Below are 21,694 nucleotides of genomic sequence, written 5' to 3'. Positions count from 1 at the left end.
GGTGCACAAATATTTTGCATAATGTTCTTCATTAAACTTCCTCATCCACCAACAAGCTAGATACTAAACCACAGTCTGAATCTTTTAGATGTACATCTTTGTACATTTATTTGGTAAGAATAGACACAGCAGAATTATAGCACACATCCGGGGAGTTGCATAGAAATTCCTCATATTGCCGTCACATCAAAATGCATTCATAGAAAAAGGAAATGTATCACACAAAAACAAATGGGGCATATGTAGTGCATAAACATGCCAGCTTATACAGCACTGTGAATGTACATCATATGTACTGTACATTCCAATGCATACATCACAGAGGCTTCATGTCAAATGGCACCTTATTAAGCGCACTACTTTTGACCAGGGTCCATGGGGCTCTGGTGAAAAGTAACACTCTATATAGGGAATAGGGTGCCATTTGGGACACTTTAAGTGGCTCAAGCACCAATGAGAGAAAGGCACTAAACAATCAGTAGCTTCGCCTGGCGCTAACACTTCGTCAAATTACGTTACCCAGAATCCTCTCTCCTCTCCCTGGAACTACCGTGTCTATGCTTCAGCCTTAGTAGAGACTTCAACAGCACTGGGTAGTATGACCAGAGTTCACAAGAGTTCATCAGTTAGGGCCTTCCACAATCTGTTCCCCATGCGCCCTTATGCATACAGGTTTTCCTTCCTACTGGTCTCATCCACATGGGATAGAAGCAGAGCCTTCTGCAAAACCCTCTACATTCAGTTCCTGGACTAAAGCCATTGCATAATGAAACCTTATAGCTGTCAGATCTCTATCAAACGTCAGAGAACATAACAATTAAACATCATTCAGTGATTGGTGAGAATAACTCACTAACCTGGCATGGGTCTTTGAGGACTGACTTTGGGAGCACTGGTTGAAGTACACTTCAGACAGACTTCCATTCCAACTAGCAGCTAAACCCATTCAGAGACCAGCAATAAAGATTAGCTTATGCTGTATTGAAAAGTTTAGCATTAAGGTGCAATGGTAGACATCTTTTCAATACGCACAACATAGGTTAAGAGTTTGTGGGTTGATGTTGTTTTGCCTAATGGTTAGTACTCAAAATAGGACTTCTATATGGGAGTGGCAAGGCTGTATATGTATATGTGTTGTGTCTTACATAAGATACTACCGGAGCTATCATTCAATATGTATGGCACAAAACCCAAGTGAAATGATCATGTTTATCTTTGTAACGTCTTGGCCCATTTGAAATGGTTGCAATTTGGGGCAATTTCATACATTTCCTGTTACTTCAAAATGAATAACATGTCATTCTGACACTTGTTGATTGCTCCTTGTGAACGTAAACACAATCATGACATCGTCAACACATAAAAAACATATGCATCCACAAAGTACATAGTTAAAACATTTTGATGAGCCCCCGTGCTTTGCTATAATGAGAGGCTTCAGTGACTCTGTCTGTCACTTATTCAGATGCATTATGTCATAATGTCAGCCCAGTGCTCTCCCCACCATTCATATTCTTCAAACGCCTTGCAATACTTAATATGTTGTCATGCTGCTTGTATCCACTCTCTATGGAGAAATGGTCAACTTTGTTGTGGTCATGGTCAATTCAAGGAGGTCATATCGCCCAAATACTTTGATTTAATGAAGTTCTTTACTATCAACTCATCTCTATGATGAAACCTGAGGCACATTCCTCAAATACTCAAGATGATTTGGATTCCTCAGTTGCTCTTGGTTACAAAGCTATTCCATTTGGTTAAATAGGAAATTAGATGCCAATGGTCAGAGAGACTTAAGGAACAGCACCATTCACCATCAGTTAAAGATTTGCACTGGTCTTGTTCTCGGTGTATATTTGAAGTAGTATTTATTGCCAACGAGAGAGACATGCACCCTTCTACACTAATGGACTTCCCTGGTGTACACAAACAGGCAGCATATTTATTGAAATGTCCCAGGTAAGAACATGTTCATCAAACAAGTTCAGACAGGTTTCAGGATACATTTTGCTTGAAACTCGGTCAGAATGTGTTTCCACTTTGGAAAAAGATTAGGAAAGACAAGGCCACATCTCACTGAGATATCTGCCTGCATTCTTATCGTGACCTGTCCTTGAGAAGAACTAGCTACATTATGTCTATTTGGGAAAGAGTTGTTGTCAAAAAAACAGTCTCCGCCCCTTGGCTTTGATTCGAGGAAAGGTGGCACTGGTTTCTGTGCTGATTGGTTGAGAGCGAAAAGGGGTGTTGCCTCCTTGTCTGCACAGCAGGAAGTCCACACTAGAGGAAGTCATGGCATAGAAGACGTTTCCTGTGGCAGGGATGACCAACTCTACAGGGCAGAACAAGAAAAGTCATCACTACAATCAATATGAACAGAGAACTGTTAAAGTGACTTCGCATGGTCGGGTTGAGAAATGTCTTTACCTTTTCCCTCGGGCAATAGTTGGATGAGCTCATATCTGGGTGCCTGTTTGGGGTCCTGACTGTGTTTTTCTAAGGCAGAACTGATCACAGTGGGCGTCTTGTCATTGCTTGTCACCTGAGGAAACAGAGAAAAAGAACAACAATACCAGACAGCTTGACTCCTAGTTATAATATCCTGTGTACAACCTGAGGAAATATTTTGGATTACTATCATTAACGGATATTTGTGGATTAAAGTAAATAGTCATGAGTGCAGGGTGCAGTGCAGTGTATAATTTGATACCAAAAAAGGCAAATCTCTAAAAATATGCCATTATCTCGGCTCAGTACCAGTATGCTTCTGTACATATTCCCATCTTGTAAATCCATCCGTATCCTGACAATCCGCATTTCAGGCCCAGACCCTTTGTTGTTATTGGTGGGATTGTTGCCACAGGAGACTGATCGACGATGTGATTTGACGGGAGTGGATGGTGTCAATGCAGACGGGATGGGGTCATTGGTGGGATGGGAGGAGTCAACATCCAGACAGGAAACTGAGGGGGATTTCATATGCTGAAATGATAATAGTGATGAAAATAATTTAAAAAACATACTTACTCATATGACAAGATAAAAAGTGGCTGTTTCGTGAAGGCCAAAGCAAATAAAAAGACACAGAAGAGAATTAAAAGATCAAATATTTTCCTCTTTTAAAAGTGCTCTTCTGTATGTTTTTACGACATGCATTTGTTTTAAAACAATCATATTTGATTACTAGGAAACAGCAATAGTTACTTAGCAATAACTATGAGTATTTGTACCTGAATAGTAATTACACGCTCTGCAATTCTAGCTGGCAATGCAAATATATTTTTGGGAAAGTACGTAAAATAGCTGTAAATATTAGGTCTTATTTTGTAATTACCTTAGTGAATTTGGATAGAAAGTGACAGACGGGGGAGGGGAAGTCAAAATGACTGTCACTGTCAGCAACAAGGCTGGTCCTGGAGGAATTCAGGCTGTAAGGAGGTGAGAGAATCATATCATGTATGTTCATCATGCACCGTAATCTGCATGACAACAACCTACAAAACATCTTACTCAACCCCTGAGAAATACATAGTAAATGTCCAAGTTTGGTTTTCAGCTCTTTCCAATGTTGTATGTTAATTTACCAGCTCTTGTACTGTGTGAGGATATTTTTTATGGAAAAAAGTACGGAGTACTTACCCCCAGACCCCCCCCAAGTCAATTCTCCACAACTGTTTTCTTATGGCCACGTTACTACAAATTTGACAGTCAAATATGTGGACACCCCTTCAAATTAGTGGATTCGACTATTTCAGCCACACCCGTTGCTGACAGATGTATAAAATCGAGCACACTGCCATGCGATCTCCATAGACAAACATTGGCAGTAGAATGGCCTTACTGAAGAGCTTAGTGACTTTCAATGTGGCACCGTCATAGGATGTCACCTTTACAAATTTCTGTCCTGCTACAGCTGTAAGTACTGTTAAGTAAGTACACAAGGTCACAGAACGGGACTGCCTAGTGCTGAAAAAAGCGAGGTCTATATAGAAATGGTTTGTCGAGATCGGTGTGGAAGAACTTGACTGGCCTGCACAGAGCCCTGACCTCAACCCCATTGAACAGCTTTGGGATGAATTAGAACACCAACTGCGAGCCAGGCCTAACCGCCCAACATCAGTGCCCGACCTTACTAATGCTCTTGTGGCTGAATGGAAGCGAGTCCCCGCAGCAATGTTTCCACATCTAGTGGAAAGCCTTCCTAGAAGATTGGAGGATGTTATAGCAGCAAAGGCGGGACCAACTTCATATTAATGCCCGTGATTTTGGAATGAGATGTTTGACGTGCAGGTGTCCACATACTTTTGGGTCATGTAGTGTAGTATAGTTCACAGAAAATGCTGACTGGCCATTCTTTTACAATAGTACTGAGCCCATATAACCAATGTATTTCACTATACATAGTGAAAGGTATCTGCAGTGAATACTACCGGTATGTTGTGTGTAGAGTGTAATAATAGGCCTCATTACTTTGGGCACCGTGTGATGATCACTGTAGGGTTCAGGGTACGACCAGAGCTCGGTTCGCACGGCACCTCAATTTCATTGGACAGTCTGTAACTGCAGACATCATGTAATGTGATTAGCGATCATCAGAGTTGTAGTGTTCCGTTTCAAATAACATGTATGTACAAACTTGAATGGTTTGATTGTAAAATGAATAAAACCAAAAGATAATCACGGCTTACCTTTCTTCTTCATTTAGCGAGGGTACACTTTGGTACCACTGTAGGAATGCCTCGTCAGTGATGAAAACACCGTTTTTACAGGAGGACTGCAGTAGTCGGATCTGAGCTAAAACCTCAAACTCCTGCAAAGAGAAAAACCATTCATTATGAACATCAAATGACTCTCCAGTACTAATGGCACATTATCAGTTGAAATGCTAGCAGTTAAACATGAATATGTGCATGGAGGCACTGCTCCAGAATTCAATACACTGCCACACATTTAATGAGATGCACAACAGAAAAGCAATTTATGAAGACCATCTGCTATGTTGAGCCAGAGGCTAATGAATTGGTCTGGATCCTGGAATAACTCAACATGTGGACAATGGGTGATGAGGAATTTAAACAGCAGCAGTGCAAAGGCCCTGACCGCATCCCTTACTCGTCTCCTCTTGTCAAAGTTGACGTAGCCGTTCTGAAATGGAGGAACGGGATATTATGTCACTGTCAATGCAACTTTTTGGTAAACCAACTACAAGTTCACCACCAGGGCTTCTGACCAACTTCCTGTTGATGGACACATGATGGGGGATAAATGACTGTATATGAAGGGACTCACCTCTAGTCTGTCTTTGACGGCCGTGTCCAGCATGGTGAGGTCTGTGAGGAAGATCCCCAGGTAGGGTACTGTGCCCTGGGCACTGGACTGTGTGAGAGAGGGGAGGGGTAGAGAATAATGAAAACCAAAAACAGAGGCATGGGGCTTCAGGCTTCCCAGACACAGATTAAGCCTACTCAGTGCATGCTCAACGGAGAAACTTAGTTAAGACCGGTGAATGTACTGTATATCAAGTTGTCCTTACTTAAACATCACAGATTCCTATATTGAAGAACTACCAGCATTGCATTATGTTACATCAGCAAAGGGTTATTTGATGCCCTTTGTACAGTACATTCCATGCTTCTTCCTTCAAGGCAAAATGATAATGAGCTTTGTGAGTGACTTCAAACTCGCTTATAAGAGCACTTACTCCTATCTGTCTCCTGTTGGTCATCTTGCCGTCCAGGTTGGCGAACTTCGAAGTGCCCTCCTGCAAAACACAGACAAACATCTAAGCATGATAATCTGGAACACAATGTAGAATTTAGAACCATGGCTATGTGCTCTAAAACCCTGTGTAGTAACTGGATAGTAACTGGGTAGTAACTGGGTAGTAACTGGGTAGTAGGCCCTCAATTCCAGACAAACTGAGAGGGTAAGGAAGCAGCTTACTTGGTAAATTATAAAAGCACAGCAGAAGGCAGTGTGATATTTTTCCAAAATCAAAGCCTGGAGTGAAGCTTTCAAATGAAAGCCCCGTCATATGTTTCGATGAATTCCTGTGTGGATGCCTTGGTGAAATTGCAGCTAATGTAAGGTGTCGATGCATGCACAACGTATAAACAGTGAATGAAAATGCTGCTAATCCTACCGATTTCCAGACCCCCGTCAGAAACTCACAATGCATCCTAAACACAATACATGTTTAGAAACGGGTGAATTTAGATTGACAGGACGTTGACATTGAGAGGCTGTAACCCCCAGATTAAGCCTTCCTCTGGGTTAAAAGGCATGATTCATGATTCAAAGTGATTTTTAGCCCTGGAGTAGTACTTACTCTGGATCTGTGTAGTGCAACCGCTCTTGAATGTATATGAATTTGAGACGCGTAAACACGATTGGTGTGATCTGTGACGACACTTCACATGAGACCTGTCCTTAGTTCATATTGCTTGTATTATGGGATGTCTGTCAGTGCACTGTGTGTGTCTGTGTCTCCGTGTGTGTGTGTGTGTGTGTGTGTGTGTGTGTGTGTGTGTGTGTGTGTGTGTTGTGTGTGTGTGTGTGTGTTTGTACATGCGTATGTACATACAGTACATGCGTGTTGTGTGTGTGTGTGTGTGTGTGTGTGTGCGTACGTGTGTGCAGTAACTCTCAATCACTGTGACTCACCTCTTTCAGCAGCTCCCTGCTCTGGGAGTAGTTGTCCTTCTCAGAGAAAATGTTGGACAGCTCCTCGTATCTCCTCACTGCTTCCCTGTCAGACAGAGTCACATGACAACAACAATGAGCCATGCACCCAAAGAAGGTATTAGGGGCATGGACTGACATTTCTCTGCTGTCTACTAGACCTTACTATAATCCACGTCCAAACGAATCAGCTAGCCATGATTAGTTTAGCTACGATTGGGGAAATTATAACAAGATGAGATGATCAACTGCTGTAGTGTTTTGGAACGTTATATATGTTTGACTATGGGAAAGGATGGTGTTATATCAATGACAATGTGATTCAATTCCTGAGTTTTAGAAATAGCTGTGTTGTTAAAAAAGAAAGAAAAAAGAAGACAGTTATGACAATGATAGTGTTACGAGAATGACAATACTATGAAAACATCTGCAATAGAAGTACGTTTTGCTGTGGTCAAGTGGTCTAAGCTGCTGCCTCCAGTGCATATGTAGCATGAGTACAAATCAGGCCGCCCATTTCAACACACTCTCCTTTTACCTAGAACCAAAAGGGGTTCTTCAGCTTTCCACATAGAAGAACGGGTTCTACCAGGAACCAAAAAGGGTTCTCCTTTGGGGACAGCCGCAGAACCCTTTTGGAACCCTTTTTTCTAAGAGTGTATCGCTCTCTATCCAATAAACATACAAGGACAAAAAAATTAAAGAATAAGTATGTTTTTCTGTTATACCAATCGAAATGCTTCCTCCACCAACCTGTCGGTTTCTAGCCACGTCCTCCTTAGTCTGTGTACAGGGTTACTCTGCAGGGCAGACACGATGGCGTAGAGAGACGAAAAGTTTTTCCTGGCTCTGCATTCCTGTTGAAACACACACAGGACAGCATTGTCTGAGAATACCTGCATGATATCTAGCCTGAGAGTGTGTGTGATATTGTGCGTGTTTCCAAACAAGTTCCTTCACACACACAGGAGCTAGCTAGGCTTTTAGTCGTGAAGGAGAGAAACGTCTGGCAGTGACTCAGCTTGCTCGTGTGTCCATAACAACCTGCGGACGGTGTGTGTGTGTGTGTGTGTGTGTGTGTGTGTGTGTGTGTGTGTGTGTGTGTGTGTGTGTGTGTGTGTGTGTGTGTGTGTGTGTGTGTGTGTGTGTGTGTGTGTGGGGGGATCGTGTAAGCAAGTAAGCAAGAAAGTGTATGTGACTGTGTGTGTGGCGTCAGCAGGAACAGCCCTGCTGCAAGCTGCTAATGTTCTTCTAAGTTACAGGATGGCAGTAAAACATCTACTGTGAGCACCTTTATAGAGAGAGGAAAGTATTATGCGGAAAGTCAAGTACAGTGTAGTCTTGTTCATGTTTTGAGAAAGACAGCTTAGTATTCTGCAACCCATTCTCTACCTCAAATCAAAATCCCAAACCCATTGCTGTTGTGTCCTTGAACGAGATATTTAACCTTGAAATTCCTCCAGAGGAATGCTGCTTCCAAACTCAACGGGTGTGTGTGGACAATAAAGTTATTCTATTGTAATGATGACCGGCTGACCTCTGCCACGCTGATCCATTTCTCCAGAAGGCAGGCTCTCTGCTGGCTGCGGAGTTGCGTGGGCCACAGGCACGACGCCATCACGGCATTGGCCAGCCGGTTGAACTGGCGTACAGTGGCCCGGACGGACCAACATACATCCTCGCGGCCTTTCTTGTCTCTCTGAGACCACAGGGAGCCCAGGCAGTGGTACGGGACCAGACGCACAAACAGCTCCTGTTAGGAGAGAGTGGGGGAAGAGGTGAGTGAGTGAGTGAGTGAGTGAGTGAGTGAGTGAGTGAGTGAGTGAGTGAGTGAGTGAGTGAGTGAGTGAGTGAGTGAGTGAGTGAGTGAGTGAGTGAGTGAGTGAGTGAGTGAGTGAGTGAGAGTGAGTGAGGGAGGGACCGGGATTGAGGGAATAAGAGGTAGACAGTGAGTAAAGATTGCGTGAGAGAGAGACAGAGAAAGAGAGAGACACTGAGAGAGACACCAAGAGAGAGAGAGACAGAGAGAGAGAGAGACACCAAGAGAGACAGTCAGAAAGAGAGAGAGAGAGAGAGAGAGAGAGAGAGAGAGACAGCAAGGCATAGCCAGAGAGACTGCAAGTGGCAAACATGTCCAGTATGAGTAAGAAAGGGTCAGAGAGACATAACAATAGAAAAAGAGGAACACAATTAAGACTGTAGTAAAGTGCATGTTCCCATTATCTATACAAGGTTAGGAGGAGTAATAATACTGTAGGGGTCAGAGGTTTAAACCCACCGTTTCTATCTTGGTGAGCTGCTCAGCGATCAGCCCAGCGGGGAAGCCCAGGATATTGGTGGGATCAAACTTAGTGGGGTCAGCAGGAGGGCTGGGGGTGGTCCTATCTAAAAGACAGAGATGATTCAATACTAATCCCAATGCATGTAGGTCTATATTAACTGATACAAATAAAAGGCTTATTCAGTCGGGTTGGCAGTGGAAAGAGACATTAGGGTGGTTGTTACAGAAGCAGGTTCCACCAGATTTGGATGGTAGACAGCAGACAGTGGGAATATAACGCTAAAGATCATTACAGAAAACTACTGGAAACAATTTGGAGAAGAGTTCTCTCCATAGATATCTACGGTTATGCCACCCACAAATCCTCATATAACCTCAGGTTGGCAGTGCCAGGACTGTCATAAACCCAGAGTGTATAGTGACCTGAACTAGAGTCAGGCAGTAGGGCCTGTTCACTGAGCTCCTCTGCCAGTCTGAGGAGGCGACCCCTGATCTCTGTCCCAGAGGGGTCGGAGGGCAGCAGGGGGGCCAGGCGCAGCAGTAGACCAGGCTCTCCCAGAGAGCGGAAGTCCTCAGGATACTCCGACAGCCACATACTGAACACCATACACACCGCTCTGGGAGAGGGAGAAAATATATACAAATGCATGAAGTGCGCACACACACACACACACACACACACACACACACACACACACACACACACACACACACACACACACACACACACACACACACACACACACACACACACACACACACACACACACACACACACACACACAGGGGTGATATAGTATTAAACTCACCTGTTGAAGGGTTGCCTAGTCTGACTCTTTGTACTTTCTCCTGGTGGATGTTGCAATCTGGAGAAAGAGGGAAGAAAAGAGAAAAAAAAGCTGAATAAGAGACGATTTCTTCAGGGAAACGCAGAAGCATCACAACGTCTCCTTTCCTTCCCTTTCTACAGCACTTCAAAAATGTTTTGTAACACTACATACAACCGGTGTGCAATGCATTGCTTCTGTCTTCCCTACCTGTCGATGAGGATGTCCAGCACCCTCTTTGTTGAAGTAAAGGAGCGATAGGTGGAGAGGAAGATGGTGATGAAGGAGGAGTCTCCCATGGCGAAGGAGTGGAGGAGGTGCTGCACCAGCTTCTCCTCTGTTCCCGCTTTCACACACTGTGAACGAGAGCTGGACTGGAGAGAGGGAGGGAGAGAGAGACAGGGAGAGAGAGAGAGAGAGAGAGAGAGAGAGAGAGAGAGAGAGAGAGAGAGAGAGAGAGAGAGAGAGAGAGAGAGAGAGAGAGAGAGAGAGAGAGAGAGAGAGAGAGAGAGAGCGAGAGAGAGAAAGAGAGAAAGAGAGAGAAAGCGAGAGAGAGAGAGAGAGCAGAGAGAGAGAGAGAGAGAGAGAGAGAGAAAGCGAGAGAGGGGGGGGACATAGAGCAAGAAATAGAGAGATTTATAACAACTTGACCATGACAATTCAGACAAAGATAACGTGTAAGGATGTAAGGTGCAATTATACTGTCATTTCTGTGCAGTGTATAATGCTATGTATTCTCACTGTTGCACTGGTGGGGGCGCCATGCTGTTGCTTCACCACTACATTGTATATCACTCCGTCCTCTTCCTCCTCCAACACAGTAGACTGAGGAAGAGAGAGAAAGAGTACGAGTCAGTAAAATACGGGCATAACTCATACTCTCGCACAAACCTCCCACTGTCACCAAAATCGAGTTATTTGTGCATATTTCAAGTTGCATTGACCTACCAAGTCCAGAGGACAGTACCAAGTTGTCTTCATGGGGGAAGTCTCCCCCTGTGGAATACAATAACATCCAATAAATATAAGTACTGTCACATGACCAGAAGCAGAACCTTAGGTTTTAGCATAAAGCCCCGACGTCCCCATGAATCATATTATGTTATTAGAATTGTACAATAATAAACAGGAATATTTAGGAGTTTCAGAGGGCAAAGCAGCTTAACAGAAAATATCTGAATGGGTTGAAAAGCGAAAAACAAACAAACATGGGTGAAATATTACCAGAATCTGATAAGGTCGTAAGTGAAGTAGAGTACGTCTTAAAACAAAACAATACACAGTAAATTGTAAATGCAACTAAACCAATGGATCACAACATCTTTCTTATGTTTTGGAACACAAACAATACATCATTTCAACAGAAATGATAACATTACATGAAATACACTTGCCATCTGAATACTTGCAAAACAGCTGTGATACTGTACTGAAATGACCTGCTCACAGTTTCACTGAACCATTCCATGAAACAGGCCTACTATGAGTAAAATAGCAAAACATCCTAATGTACCTGGGGGGTAATATATTCATGGATATATCCGTTTACACTTCCACTGCCATTTACACCCACGAAAATGGGATTTTCCATGCTGAAAAATGCATGCATCACTGGTCTGACATCAACAATCCATACCAGTTTCACAAACAGAAGTCCGACTGGTCATATGTGAATCCTTCAACATGTAAACCATAACAACGTCAACACGTTTAAAAGCTATTTAGGGCATTTCACTGCCTCCTTTTGCAGTAACTTCCCCCTTCAGTTGAGATCCAACCACAATAGGATGATGAGCAATATCCAGGTCAACATATAAGTGCAAATCCATTAAGCTCAAAGCAGGTCATATAGACCACTGACCAGACATCACAGTTATGCAACAGCTGCTATATCCTATAACGTGTCTATCAGTTTCCTTTTTTGACATGCTGAGGTGCCTTCTATAATCACCTTCAGTAACCACTTCCTCATTCAAATTAACTGGAGTACCAAAGGCCCATGCTCAGTTATGCATCATTTTCATTCAAAGTGCAAGTATCTTATTTTTGGGCTCCCGAGTGGCGCAGTGGTCTAAGGCACTGCATCTCAGTGCTAGAGGCATCACTACAGACCCTGGTTCAATTCTAGGCTGTATCACAACCGGACGTGATTGGGAGTCCCGTAGGCGGTGGAAAATTGGCCCAGCGTCGTCCGGGTTAGGGTTTGGCCGGAGTAGGCCATCATTGTAAATAAGAATTTGTTCTTAACTGGCTTGCCTAGTTAAATAAAGGTTAAATAAAAATAAAATAAAAATCCATAGTCCCTCTATTATCATGACATAGGTTCAGAACATGTTGCTCTACCTACTGCAGCATGTTTCTGTTGTTGATCTCATATCTGTCTGTTGCTCTTTCTCTTTCCCCCTATCTGTATCTGATTGACATTGACCCAAAAAAACACAAGTTACCTTTGTCTCGACAAGTCCAGACCGGCTACAAGCCTTTAGCTTCTTTGAGAACTTCACAAGAAAGCTACAAACACCATCTTGTCCACTTTCTTTCATCTGCCTTTTTAGTTTCCTATTTCCTCTTTGACCGTCGTTTTTCAATGACCGAGGGATTGTTTGTCTTTGTCTTTCAGTTAGTCTGGCTCTGGGACTTAACACACAAACGCACCTGGAGCCGTCATTAGGTAGGGCCACCCCCTCTGTGTGCCTGCGTCACATGGACACACCCGTAACACACACAGAGATAGACGTATACAAACGTATACACACATTCACTCACTCACTCACTCACTCACTCACTCACTCACTCACTCACTCACTCACAGACAGACAGACAGACAGACAGACAGACAGACAGACAGACAGACAGACAGACAGACAGACAGACAGACAGACAGACAGACAGACAGACAGACAGACAGACAGACAGACAGACAGACAGACAGACAGACAGACAGACAGACAGACAGACAGACAGACAGACAGACAGACAGACAGAGGAGAGGGATGATATAATATTAGACTCAACTGTTGAACACACAGGGGACTCACATAGCCTACACACAATGAGAAGGCCTGCAGCGATTAGCTGAACAATACCTTCTCTCTTTCAACCCTTCTCTCTTTACAATACTCCTTCCCTCTCTCCCACTCTCTTTCCCTGTGTGAATGACCTACATCTGTAACTAAACCTGTTTGACTACCTCTCTTCCTACAATGAATAGAGTACATCTAGAGGCAGACCTAATTGACTAAACTCATCCTCCATCATCAACATTTCAACAAACCTGCTCTGAGGATCATTATATCCTCTGACACTTTTTTATGTATTTTTTATTTCACCTTTATTTAACCAGGTAGGCTAATTGAGAACAAGTTCTCATTTACAACTGCGACCTGGCCAAGATAAAGCAAAGCAGTGCGACAAAAACAACAACACAGAGTTACACATGGGATAAACAGACGTACAGTCAATAACACAATAGAAAAATCTATATACAGTGTGTGCAAATGTAGTAAGATTAGGGAGGTAAGGCAATAAATAGGTCATAGTGGCGAAATAATTACAATTTAGCATTAACACTGGACTGATACATGTGCAGATGATGATGTGCAAGTAGAGATACTGGGTTGCAAAAGAGCAAAAAAAATAACAACATAGGGATGAGGTAGTTGGGTGGGCTATTTACATATGGGCTGTGTACAGGTGCAATGATCGGTAAGCTGCTCTGACCGGTTAATATGTGACATATGCTAATGACAGTTCATAAATGTTCCAAGTCAACTAATAAAGCAGGAAACACGCCCTGTTTACTCAACAGGCTAACGACACTAGCGGGTGAGCACATGTTGACACACAGGTGGAGACTTTCACAGCCTCACAATGATAGACTGGTTCAGGTTACAGCCTGTTAGCACTAGTAGCAGCTAGGTCTGGCTGTTAGCATAAGCAAATGTTAGCATGTTAACCAGGGAGGAGGTCAGAGACCTGGCAGTGTGGTGCCAGGACAACCACATCTCACTCAATGTGAGCAAGACAAAGGAGCTGATCGTGGACTACAGGAAAAGGAGGGCTGAACAGGCCCTCCTAACATCGACGGGGCTGTAGTGGAGCGGGTCGAGCGGGTCGAGAGTTTCAAGTTCTTTGGTGTCCATACCAACAAACTATCATGGTCCAAACACACCAAGACAGTCATGAAGAGGGCACGACAACACCTTTTCCCCCTCAAAAGAAAAGATTTGGCATGGGTCACCAGATCCTCAAAAAGTTCTACAGCTGCACCATCGAGAGCATACTGACCGATTGCATCACTGCCTGGTATGGCAACTGCTCGGCATCAGACCGTAAGGCGCTACAGAGGGTAGTGCGTACGGCCGAGTGCATCACTGGGGCCAAGCTTCCTGCCATCCAGGGCCTATATACTAGGCGGTGTCAGAGGAAGGCCCCAAAAAAGTCAGAGACTGTTCTCTCTGCTACCACACGGCAAGTGGTACCGGAGCACCAAGTCTAGGTCCAAAAGGCTCCTTAACAGCTTCTACCCCCAAGCCATAAGACTGCTGAACAATTAATCAAATGGCCACTCGGACTATTACATTGACACCCCCACCTTTGTTTTTACACTGCTGCTACTCGCTGTTTATTATCTATGCATAGTCATTTTACCCCTGTCTACATGTACAAATTACCTCGACTAACCTGTACCCCCGCACATTTACTTGGTACCAGCACCCCCTGTATATAGCCTCGTTATTGTTATTTTATTGTGTTACTTTTTATAAAAAAAATTTAACTTTTGTTTATTTAGTATATATTTTCTTAACTCTATTTCCTGAACTGCATTGTTGTAAATAAGCATTTCACGGTAAGGTCTACACCTGGTGTATTCGACAGTGGTGGAAAAGTACCCAACTGTCATACTTGAGTAAAAGTAAAGATACCTTAATAGAAAATGACTCAAGTAAAAGTAAAAGTCACCCAGTAAAATTTTACTTGAGTAAAAGTCTAAAAGTATTTGGTTTAAAATATACTTAAGTATCAAAAGTAAAAGAATACATCATTTCAAATTCCTTATATTAAGCAAACCAGATGGCAGCATTTTCTTGTTTCTTTTATTTACGGAAAGCCATGGGCACATTCCAACATTCAGAAATCATTTACAAACAAAGTATGTGTGTTTGGTGACTCCGCCAGATCAGAGGCAGTAGAGATGACCTGGGATGTTCTCTGTTTAGTGAGTCCGCCAGATCAGAGGCAGTAGGGATGACCAGGGATGTTCTCTGTTTAGTGAGTCCTCCAGATCAGAGGCAGTAGGGATGACCAGGGATGTTCTCTGTTTAGTGAGTCCTCCAGATCAGAGGCAGTAGGGATGACCAGGGATGTTCTCTGTTTAGTGAGTCCTCCAGATCAGAGGCAGTAGGGATGACCAGGGATGTTCTCTGTTTAGTGAGTCCTCCAGATCAGAGGCAGCAGGGATGACCAGGGATATTCGGTTGATAAATGCGTGAATTGGACTATTTTCCTGTCCTTCTAAGCATTCAAAATGTAACGAGTACTTTTGGGTATCAAGGAAAATGTATGGAGTAAAAAGTACATTATTTTCTTAAGGAATGTAGTGAAGTAAAAGTAAAAGAAATCAAAAATATAAATAGTAAAGTAAAATAAAATACAGATACCCCCAAAAAACGACTTAAGTAGTACTTTAAAGTATTTTTACTGAAGTACTTTACACCACTGGTATTCGGTGCATGTGACAAATAACATTTGATTTAAACTCTAGCTAGCATAGACTACTAGCCTTTGTTAGCCTTTGTAGCTCTGTTTACCGGCACCTATAAACGCACTGTCTGCACACATATGACTATGCAACAGACAGAAGGAAGGTTGAGTAAATATATGGACTGCAAACCAGTTGAAGAGGATTTCTAGCCTTGGTTTATTCAGCTCAATGTACACAGAAAGAACATAGAACACAAGTCTTTTGGAGATGATTATTTGTGTGTTGTCATTAATGCTAGCCTACAACAGGTCACGAAAAACAGAGAAGCCTTTGTACTGTAGGCCTAAAGTAGCACTGTGCATTCAACTAATCAGGGGGTTATGAACTAGGCTAACAGCACAGTCGCTGTTTCTAAGGGACTGCAGTTGTAAAAGTGAGGCTAGGTCTAGGTCTACTGTAGGTCTACTGTAGGCCTCCTTTTCCATGGTATTGTGTTTTTGTCTCAAGCAGTAGGTCTAAGGTTAAGTTTACCTACAACTCTTCCTGGTACAGTTAGCTTCAGTATAACCACTTAATTGGGACCATCCACATCAACCTCAACCAACCACAATCCCCACATCTCAGTCTGTGAGTGGCGATGGAACAGAGGCACCAATGAGGATGTCTAATATTGTGGCATGTAACAACCCCTACAATGTTTCTGTTCTACCAAATGCACAAAATCTGTGAATCTGTTGGAGTGCATTTTCCCCAACAATCAATACAAGGACTTGGCTGCTCCGCTGTAAGGAAAAGCTGGCTCAGGGAGCAGATGATAATAATTATGGAAGTAAGTGGCTGAGGTTCATTCCATGAGAAACATCTTGATAAGGAAATTTGCTTGACTCTCCTCAGATACTGTATCATTCAAATCTCCCATTTTGTCTGCTCATGTTTACAGATTTTGTCCAACGTTTTCTTTTGTTCGCCCACTTTTTCCATCGTTGCTAGTTTTAACTCAATGTTTATACTCTTTATGTGGAACCTCTCTCATGATTCAACATGCTCCTTGTCTCTATATTTCCATATTTTCTCTCCATAGAGGAAGTACATAATGAGCGGAGACAAACACAGGAAGCAGGACGTGCTGTCGTGACGAGCTGCTATTGTTTCTCTTTCTCTTTCCCTCACAACCCGGCCTCCTCTGACCACTACGATAGGCATTGGTGCAGGGGGGAAAGAGCCTCACAATCTCACCACCTTCACCCCCTGTCTTTACACAGTCTCAAGTTCTACTTCCGTCACTTGTTTGTCAACATCAGACATTTTGGGCTTTGTCCCTTTAAATGAGTATCTATGGTTGTTATACAGTATGAACAAATAGGTACGTGAGCAAATGGGAGGCTATTGTTATGTGAAAACGTAATCCCACCACTGAAACCAATATTGTTGACTACTTTACACAGCAATACAATTGGGGCTCGTAGATATATCCTCTGAAGTTTTATTTAAAGATGCCTATTGTTTTGTTTTTTTTAGCTCCCTTGCTCTCCCTCTCAGGCTCCCACCCCTTCCTCACATCTTTCCCCGCTCTTCTTCTCACGCTTTCATCTGTGCATCCCATCTCTACTCTTTAAAGTGAGCCCTGGTGGTATGCCAGAGCTGCTCTATTTCCTTATATCAAAGTCTTATCTGAAATCTCTTTTAAATCTTTGGTTGATAAGATTGTTTTAACTATCAGGGTCATATCGGCAAGACACTTTGTTTCTTGTTCAGAATGAATATTCAGTAGACTATATGGGTCACCACAGAACTATGTGACAAACTATATGCCCCATTTTAAGATAAGCGGAAATACCAGTGAAATGCTTCCACCAAGCTATACCTGCAAAACAAATGTAGCTCATATCTATGAAACCTGACCTAAAGAACATGCTTCCCTGTGTGGAAAAGTTTCATTGTCTGCAGGGGGGATGGACTGTCATTGTGAGGCCTGACCCCATTGTCTAAATCCATTCACATGCATCTAAGTTTCCCTCAATAAAGAGTGAACAAGTTGCTTGTTTCAATTCCACTTAATAGAATGTCCTCTGAAACCTGGCCTATGATATCTGAGTGGAGATGGTGATGTGGCAGGTGTACAACACACAACACATAGACCCACCGGCTGGTGGCCACCCATAGATTATTTAACACGAGACACATAGTACAGTGGTCATGTCATGTGACACAAACAGAACAAGAGGGAAGTTACCACTGCAGCTGGTGCCTGAGTCAGTGCGACTTATTTTTATAGCCCCGGGGAGTTTCTTGAGACTGCATGCTAAGTGAAGTCAAAGCCAATGAGACGAGCATCATGTGCACTACGAACTAAAGCCAAGTAGCAAGTGTATGAGAGTTAGTCAATGGGAAATGATGGAGTTAATTGATATGTAATTAAGAGACAATCAACTAAATGGCAATCACGCTTTCATCTTAAATTGACCTAATGCGGTCTGCAATTATTGGGTGAATATAATGATTTGTCAAATCAAAGTGATGAAATGACATTGGCCTAAGTGTCATAAATGAAGTAGTATAATACCTCACAATGGAAACAATTATCTGTGTACTTTAGGGTTGAAAAGGAGTAAAACCCAGACATCAGTGACAGAACAACAAGGCTGTGTGAGTAGAGTAGAATAACCCAGAAATTGACTGCCACAACTAGTCTGATAAAACCTTTACAGCCTCTGTCTCGGCCAATGGAACATTAACAAAGGTTATACATCGTGAGAGAAACACGCGTGCTGTCAACCTGTCCAGGTTTGTACACTTTCAAAACAACTAACACAACCCTTTCTGTTTCAGGCGAACTCAACTGGATATAAATAGTGAAGTATATTAGAAAATACATGTAATATGGTCATAAAAGTAATGCTCAAGAAAGCAACATCTTAGCAAAAATGTTACAGTAGTCTACTTGGAAATCTCAAGACATGAGCATTTTATTCAATGCGTGGTGGTCAAACATCATATCATTCACTGGCATGTTTTGATGGAAAGCACCTCCTCTTTAGTGTCTGTCTTTGAAATCAAAATGACCAACCGCATCTGCTGTTTACGCAAGGAACTGGTAGGAGAGCCCAGTCACCACGGTTTCACAGACCACTGCTCTAATACCCTAACCCCCTACCCTGGTTGGTCTGAGGAATGGGATCAATTTTAAAGGGCAAGACTAAGAGGACAACCTGACTTAAAGCTGCAATATGTAATTTTGTGGGCGACCCGACCAAATTCACATAGAGTAAGTTATAGATCTGTTATTCTCATTGAAAGCAAGTCTAAAATGCTGTAGAGCTGTTCTATGTGAGCTATTTCTATGCTTCACTGTCTTCAGTTTCATTTGTTTTGTACACCAGCTTCAAACAGCTGAAAATACAATATTTTGGGTTATTGAAAAGATTTTTCACAGCGGTTTAGATGGTGTAATGATTCTAATAGTTTGTTTTTTCCCAAGCACTGCACAGCTGATTCAAATAATCAAAGCTTGATGGTGAGTTGGTTATTTGAATCAGCTATGAAGTGCTGGGGCAAAAACCAAAACGTGCACCCGGGGAGGCAGGACTGAGTTTGGGAAACCCTGCTCTACACTATACTTGCTTGTTTTGTCACATAAACTGAAAATAGGCAAACTATTAGAATTTTAGCAACCAGGAAATGGCAGAGCGATTTCTGCACAGTGCATCTTTAAATTATATGTCACAGATGTGCTTCTGTATCAAATCAGCCATTTATTGGATTCACCATATCAGGTGAATTTCTTTTATATGAGACCACTGGAGAAAGTTTGCTATATGAGAGAACAAGAAACAGTGCCCCCCATAACTTTACAGGTATTAAAGTGCAACTGCACCTGTATTTCTCTGTCATCACAATGAAACTACTACTGCATTTTAATTGCTGTGAATGAGTTACTTACAGTACATGTTCCTAATCAAGTTAATCAAATATAAAATCACTTCCAACCTCAGAGGAGTCCAGTCCAGTACTGTCAGTCACTTGCCCAGATTGGCTGCTGAGGGGAACATCGTCAGGCGCTAAAGGCCGGTAGCCAATGAGGGGTACATCCCTTGACTCCACCCCTGGCAGGTCCATCCCACCTGTTCGCATACTACGAGGGATCATGGTGCCGACAGCTAGAGACACAAAATAAACAATAGGCACATATGGGGTTAATTGGTGATAATTTCAATTTTCAACTCAGAATATGTCATAGTTTATGGACATTAACCAACTCGGAAAGGCATAGAAAAATAAATACAATAGTATATATACTGTACAATAAAAATAATTGTGTACCAAAGCTTTGGTGGTAGCAGTTCATTTGTTTACATGATGATTTACATTTCACTGTGCCCTGTTCCAGCATTGAATTTGAATGCCAGCTCTTCCTTCCTTTTCCATTCTCCCTCCCTGAGACATGGATTGCCATGATGATGGAAATCTAGAAAACACTGTTACACTGTAGGGCAGGAGGAGGATGTTGACATGTACCACTATATATATACTTAGAGAACGCAGATATTCATGTGATGATGCATTGCTGGTTCACATTAATGAAACTGTGTCAGGACATTTTTTGCCAAGCAAGTGTGGTGTAGGCTACTGTATAGGAATGTACAGCATATGGATATGTCAGAAGACTTGCTGTTCTTGTATGGTTAATGTCATTACTTCAGTAATGATGCTAAAGGTGTTTAAATAGGTGGAACAAACATTTTATGTTTCATCTTTATCTGTATAATTAAGGGTTTGCTATTGTTATTTTATTTTACTGCTGCTCTTTAATTATTTGTTACTTTATTTCTTATTTTTGTAGGAATTTTTCTTAAAACTGCATTGTTGGTTAAGGGCTTGTAAGTAAGTATTTCACTGTAAGGTCTACCTGTTGTATTCGGCGCATGTGACAAATACAATTTCATTTGATTTGGGCTACCTGTTATATATAGCTTTTTGTCTGTGAAATTAAATACACTTTTCTACCCTACATGCACTGTTATACAATAGGCTTATATGGGACACCAATCAACTCAATCACATCATCTTTGGAAACATGGTACTAAACTTTTAAGTGTATTTCAGTCTTAAGGGCATGCATATAATTAGGCCTAGTGTTATTAAAATATATATATTGGTAATAGGAAAACATATCTGTAAATTGTGTGTATATACTGACTGTTAGTTTGTCATCAGAACCAACCAACGGTTATCCAAAGGTCTGAATAACTTCCATTCATGACATTGCTGCCTTTTTGAGGAAGGCAACATTACATGTTGGTCTGCATGAGTGAGTCCACACTGTAACTAGGCTACAGATGGTCACACCCCAATTGGATATGTTCCCTTTCAATTCAACCAACCGATGGGTGGTGCTGTATTGATTTCTCAACAAAATTGTGTTCACCTTCAATCATAGGAAACAAGACACTATAGGAATTAAACGGAATATGATGATAAAGTTTGCGTGTAAAGCCTTCGTTTCTTTAGTAACCAAATACATAAGGTTTAGGCCTATTTATTGAAAGCCATATGATATTCAATGTCACGAGGGCCCTGCAATTAAAGAGATGATGAATATACAAAGTGTCATTCATGGCTGTATCGTATGAACGAACTTACTGAATGTTGCGTGTCCAACTATGGTCAGCTAAATTCCGCCAGCATTGGATATCTGTAGTGTCTGCCGCCGTGGAATATACGGTAACCGGTTAGTGGACGAATGTCGCGCTCATCCGTTCCAGCACCGACGTCGGAAGAGAGTCTCTCTCCCCCTCTATCAGTATCTGTGTCCCCCTCTAGTTGCCTGGCAAGCTTCTATCGGATGATAGCAGCACTGAGCACATTCGTGTGCAGCACACTCCCTCCCTGCTCTCTCTCTCTGTGCTCTGACGGCGCAGTTCCTGTAGACTTGTGCTCAGCGCGTTTAACAACATAGCCTACACTTGTGTCGCTGGCTGAGAGAGGGGGGAAAAGTGGTCATCTCGGAAATATAGTCCATGTGGACTGTGTGTGGTGTACAATATAAAAAATGTCAAGTCATCTATGGGCTCTTAAAATTAGGGTTTAAGAACAAAACCAATAATTCCCTATGGAAATAGTCTATCTGCCACATTTTCTTTCCAATGCCGACAGTAGGGGGAAACATTTCCAAAAGGAAATTGACCCGAACACTGCTGGAAG

General features: G+C 42.4%; 1 protein-coding gene across 2 annotated transcripts; it reads right to left on the bottom strand.

Annotated features, from left to right (window-relative positions):
• Positions 1-80: 80 nt before the first annotated feature.
• Positions 81-21,406, bottom strand: LOC106581948 (ral guanine nucleotide dissociation stimulator-like 2). 2 transcript variants are annotated; one of them, XM_014164510.2, is made up of 20 exons: positions 21,134-21,406; positions 19,481-19,650; positions 10,738-10,785; positions 10,531-10,614; positions 10,000-10,163; positions 9,772-9,828; positions 9,386-9,579; positions 8,960-9,066; positions 8,219-8,434; positions 7,435-7,538; positions 6,664-6,748; positions 5,702-5,761; positions 5,290-5,376; positions 5,113-5,145; positions 4,689-4,810; positions 4,471-4,560; positions 3,335-3,428; positions 2,758-2,982; positions 2,428-2,542; positions 81-2,332 (listed from the first exon to the last, which is right to left on the bottom strand). In XM_014164510.2, exons 2-20 carry the CDS (start codon positions 19,637-19,639, stop codon positions 2,160-2,162), a joined length of 2,217 nt encoding a protein of 738 aa, XP_014019985.2. In that variant the 5' UTR covers positions 19,640-19,650; positions 21,134-21,406; the 3' UTR covers positions 81-2,159. The 2 variants fall into 2 exon arrangements, with proteins under 2 accessions (XP_014019985.2, XP_014019995.2); XM_014164520.2 differs by lacking the exons at positions 19,481-19,650; positions 21,134-21,406 and adding an exon at positions 12,237-12,507.
• Between the last annotated feature and the right edge of the window lie 288 nt (positions 21,407-21,694).

The sequence above is a fragment of the Salmo salar genome, chromosome ssa02, assembly GCF_905237065.1.
Source record: "Salmo salar chromosome ssa02, Ssal_v3.1, whole genome shotgun sequence".
Lineage (NCBI taxonomy): Eukaryota > Metazoa > Chordata > Actinopteri > Salmoniformes > Salmonidae > Salmo > Salmo salar.
Note: the sequence above shows the minus strand (reverse complement) of the source record. Positions and strands in the feature narration are given on the sequence as shown.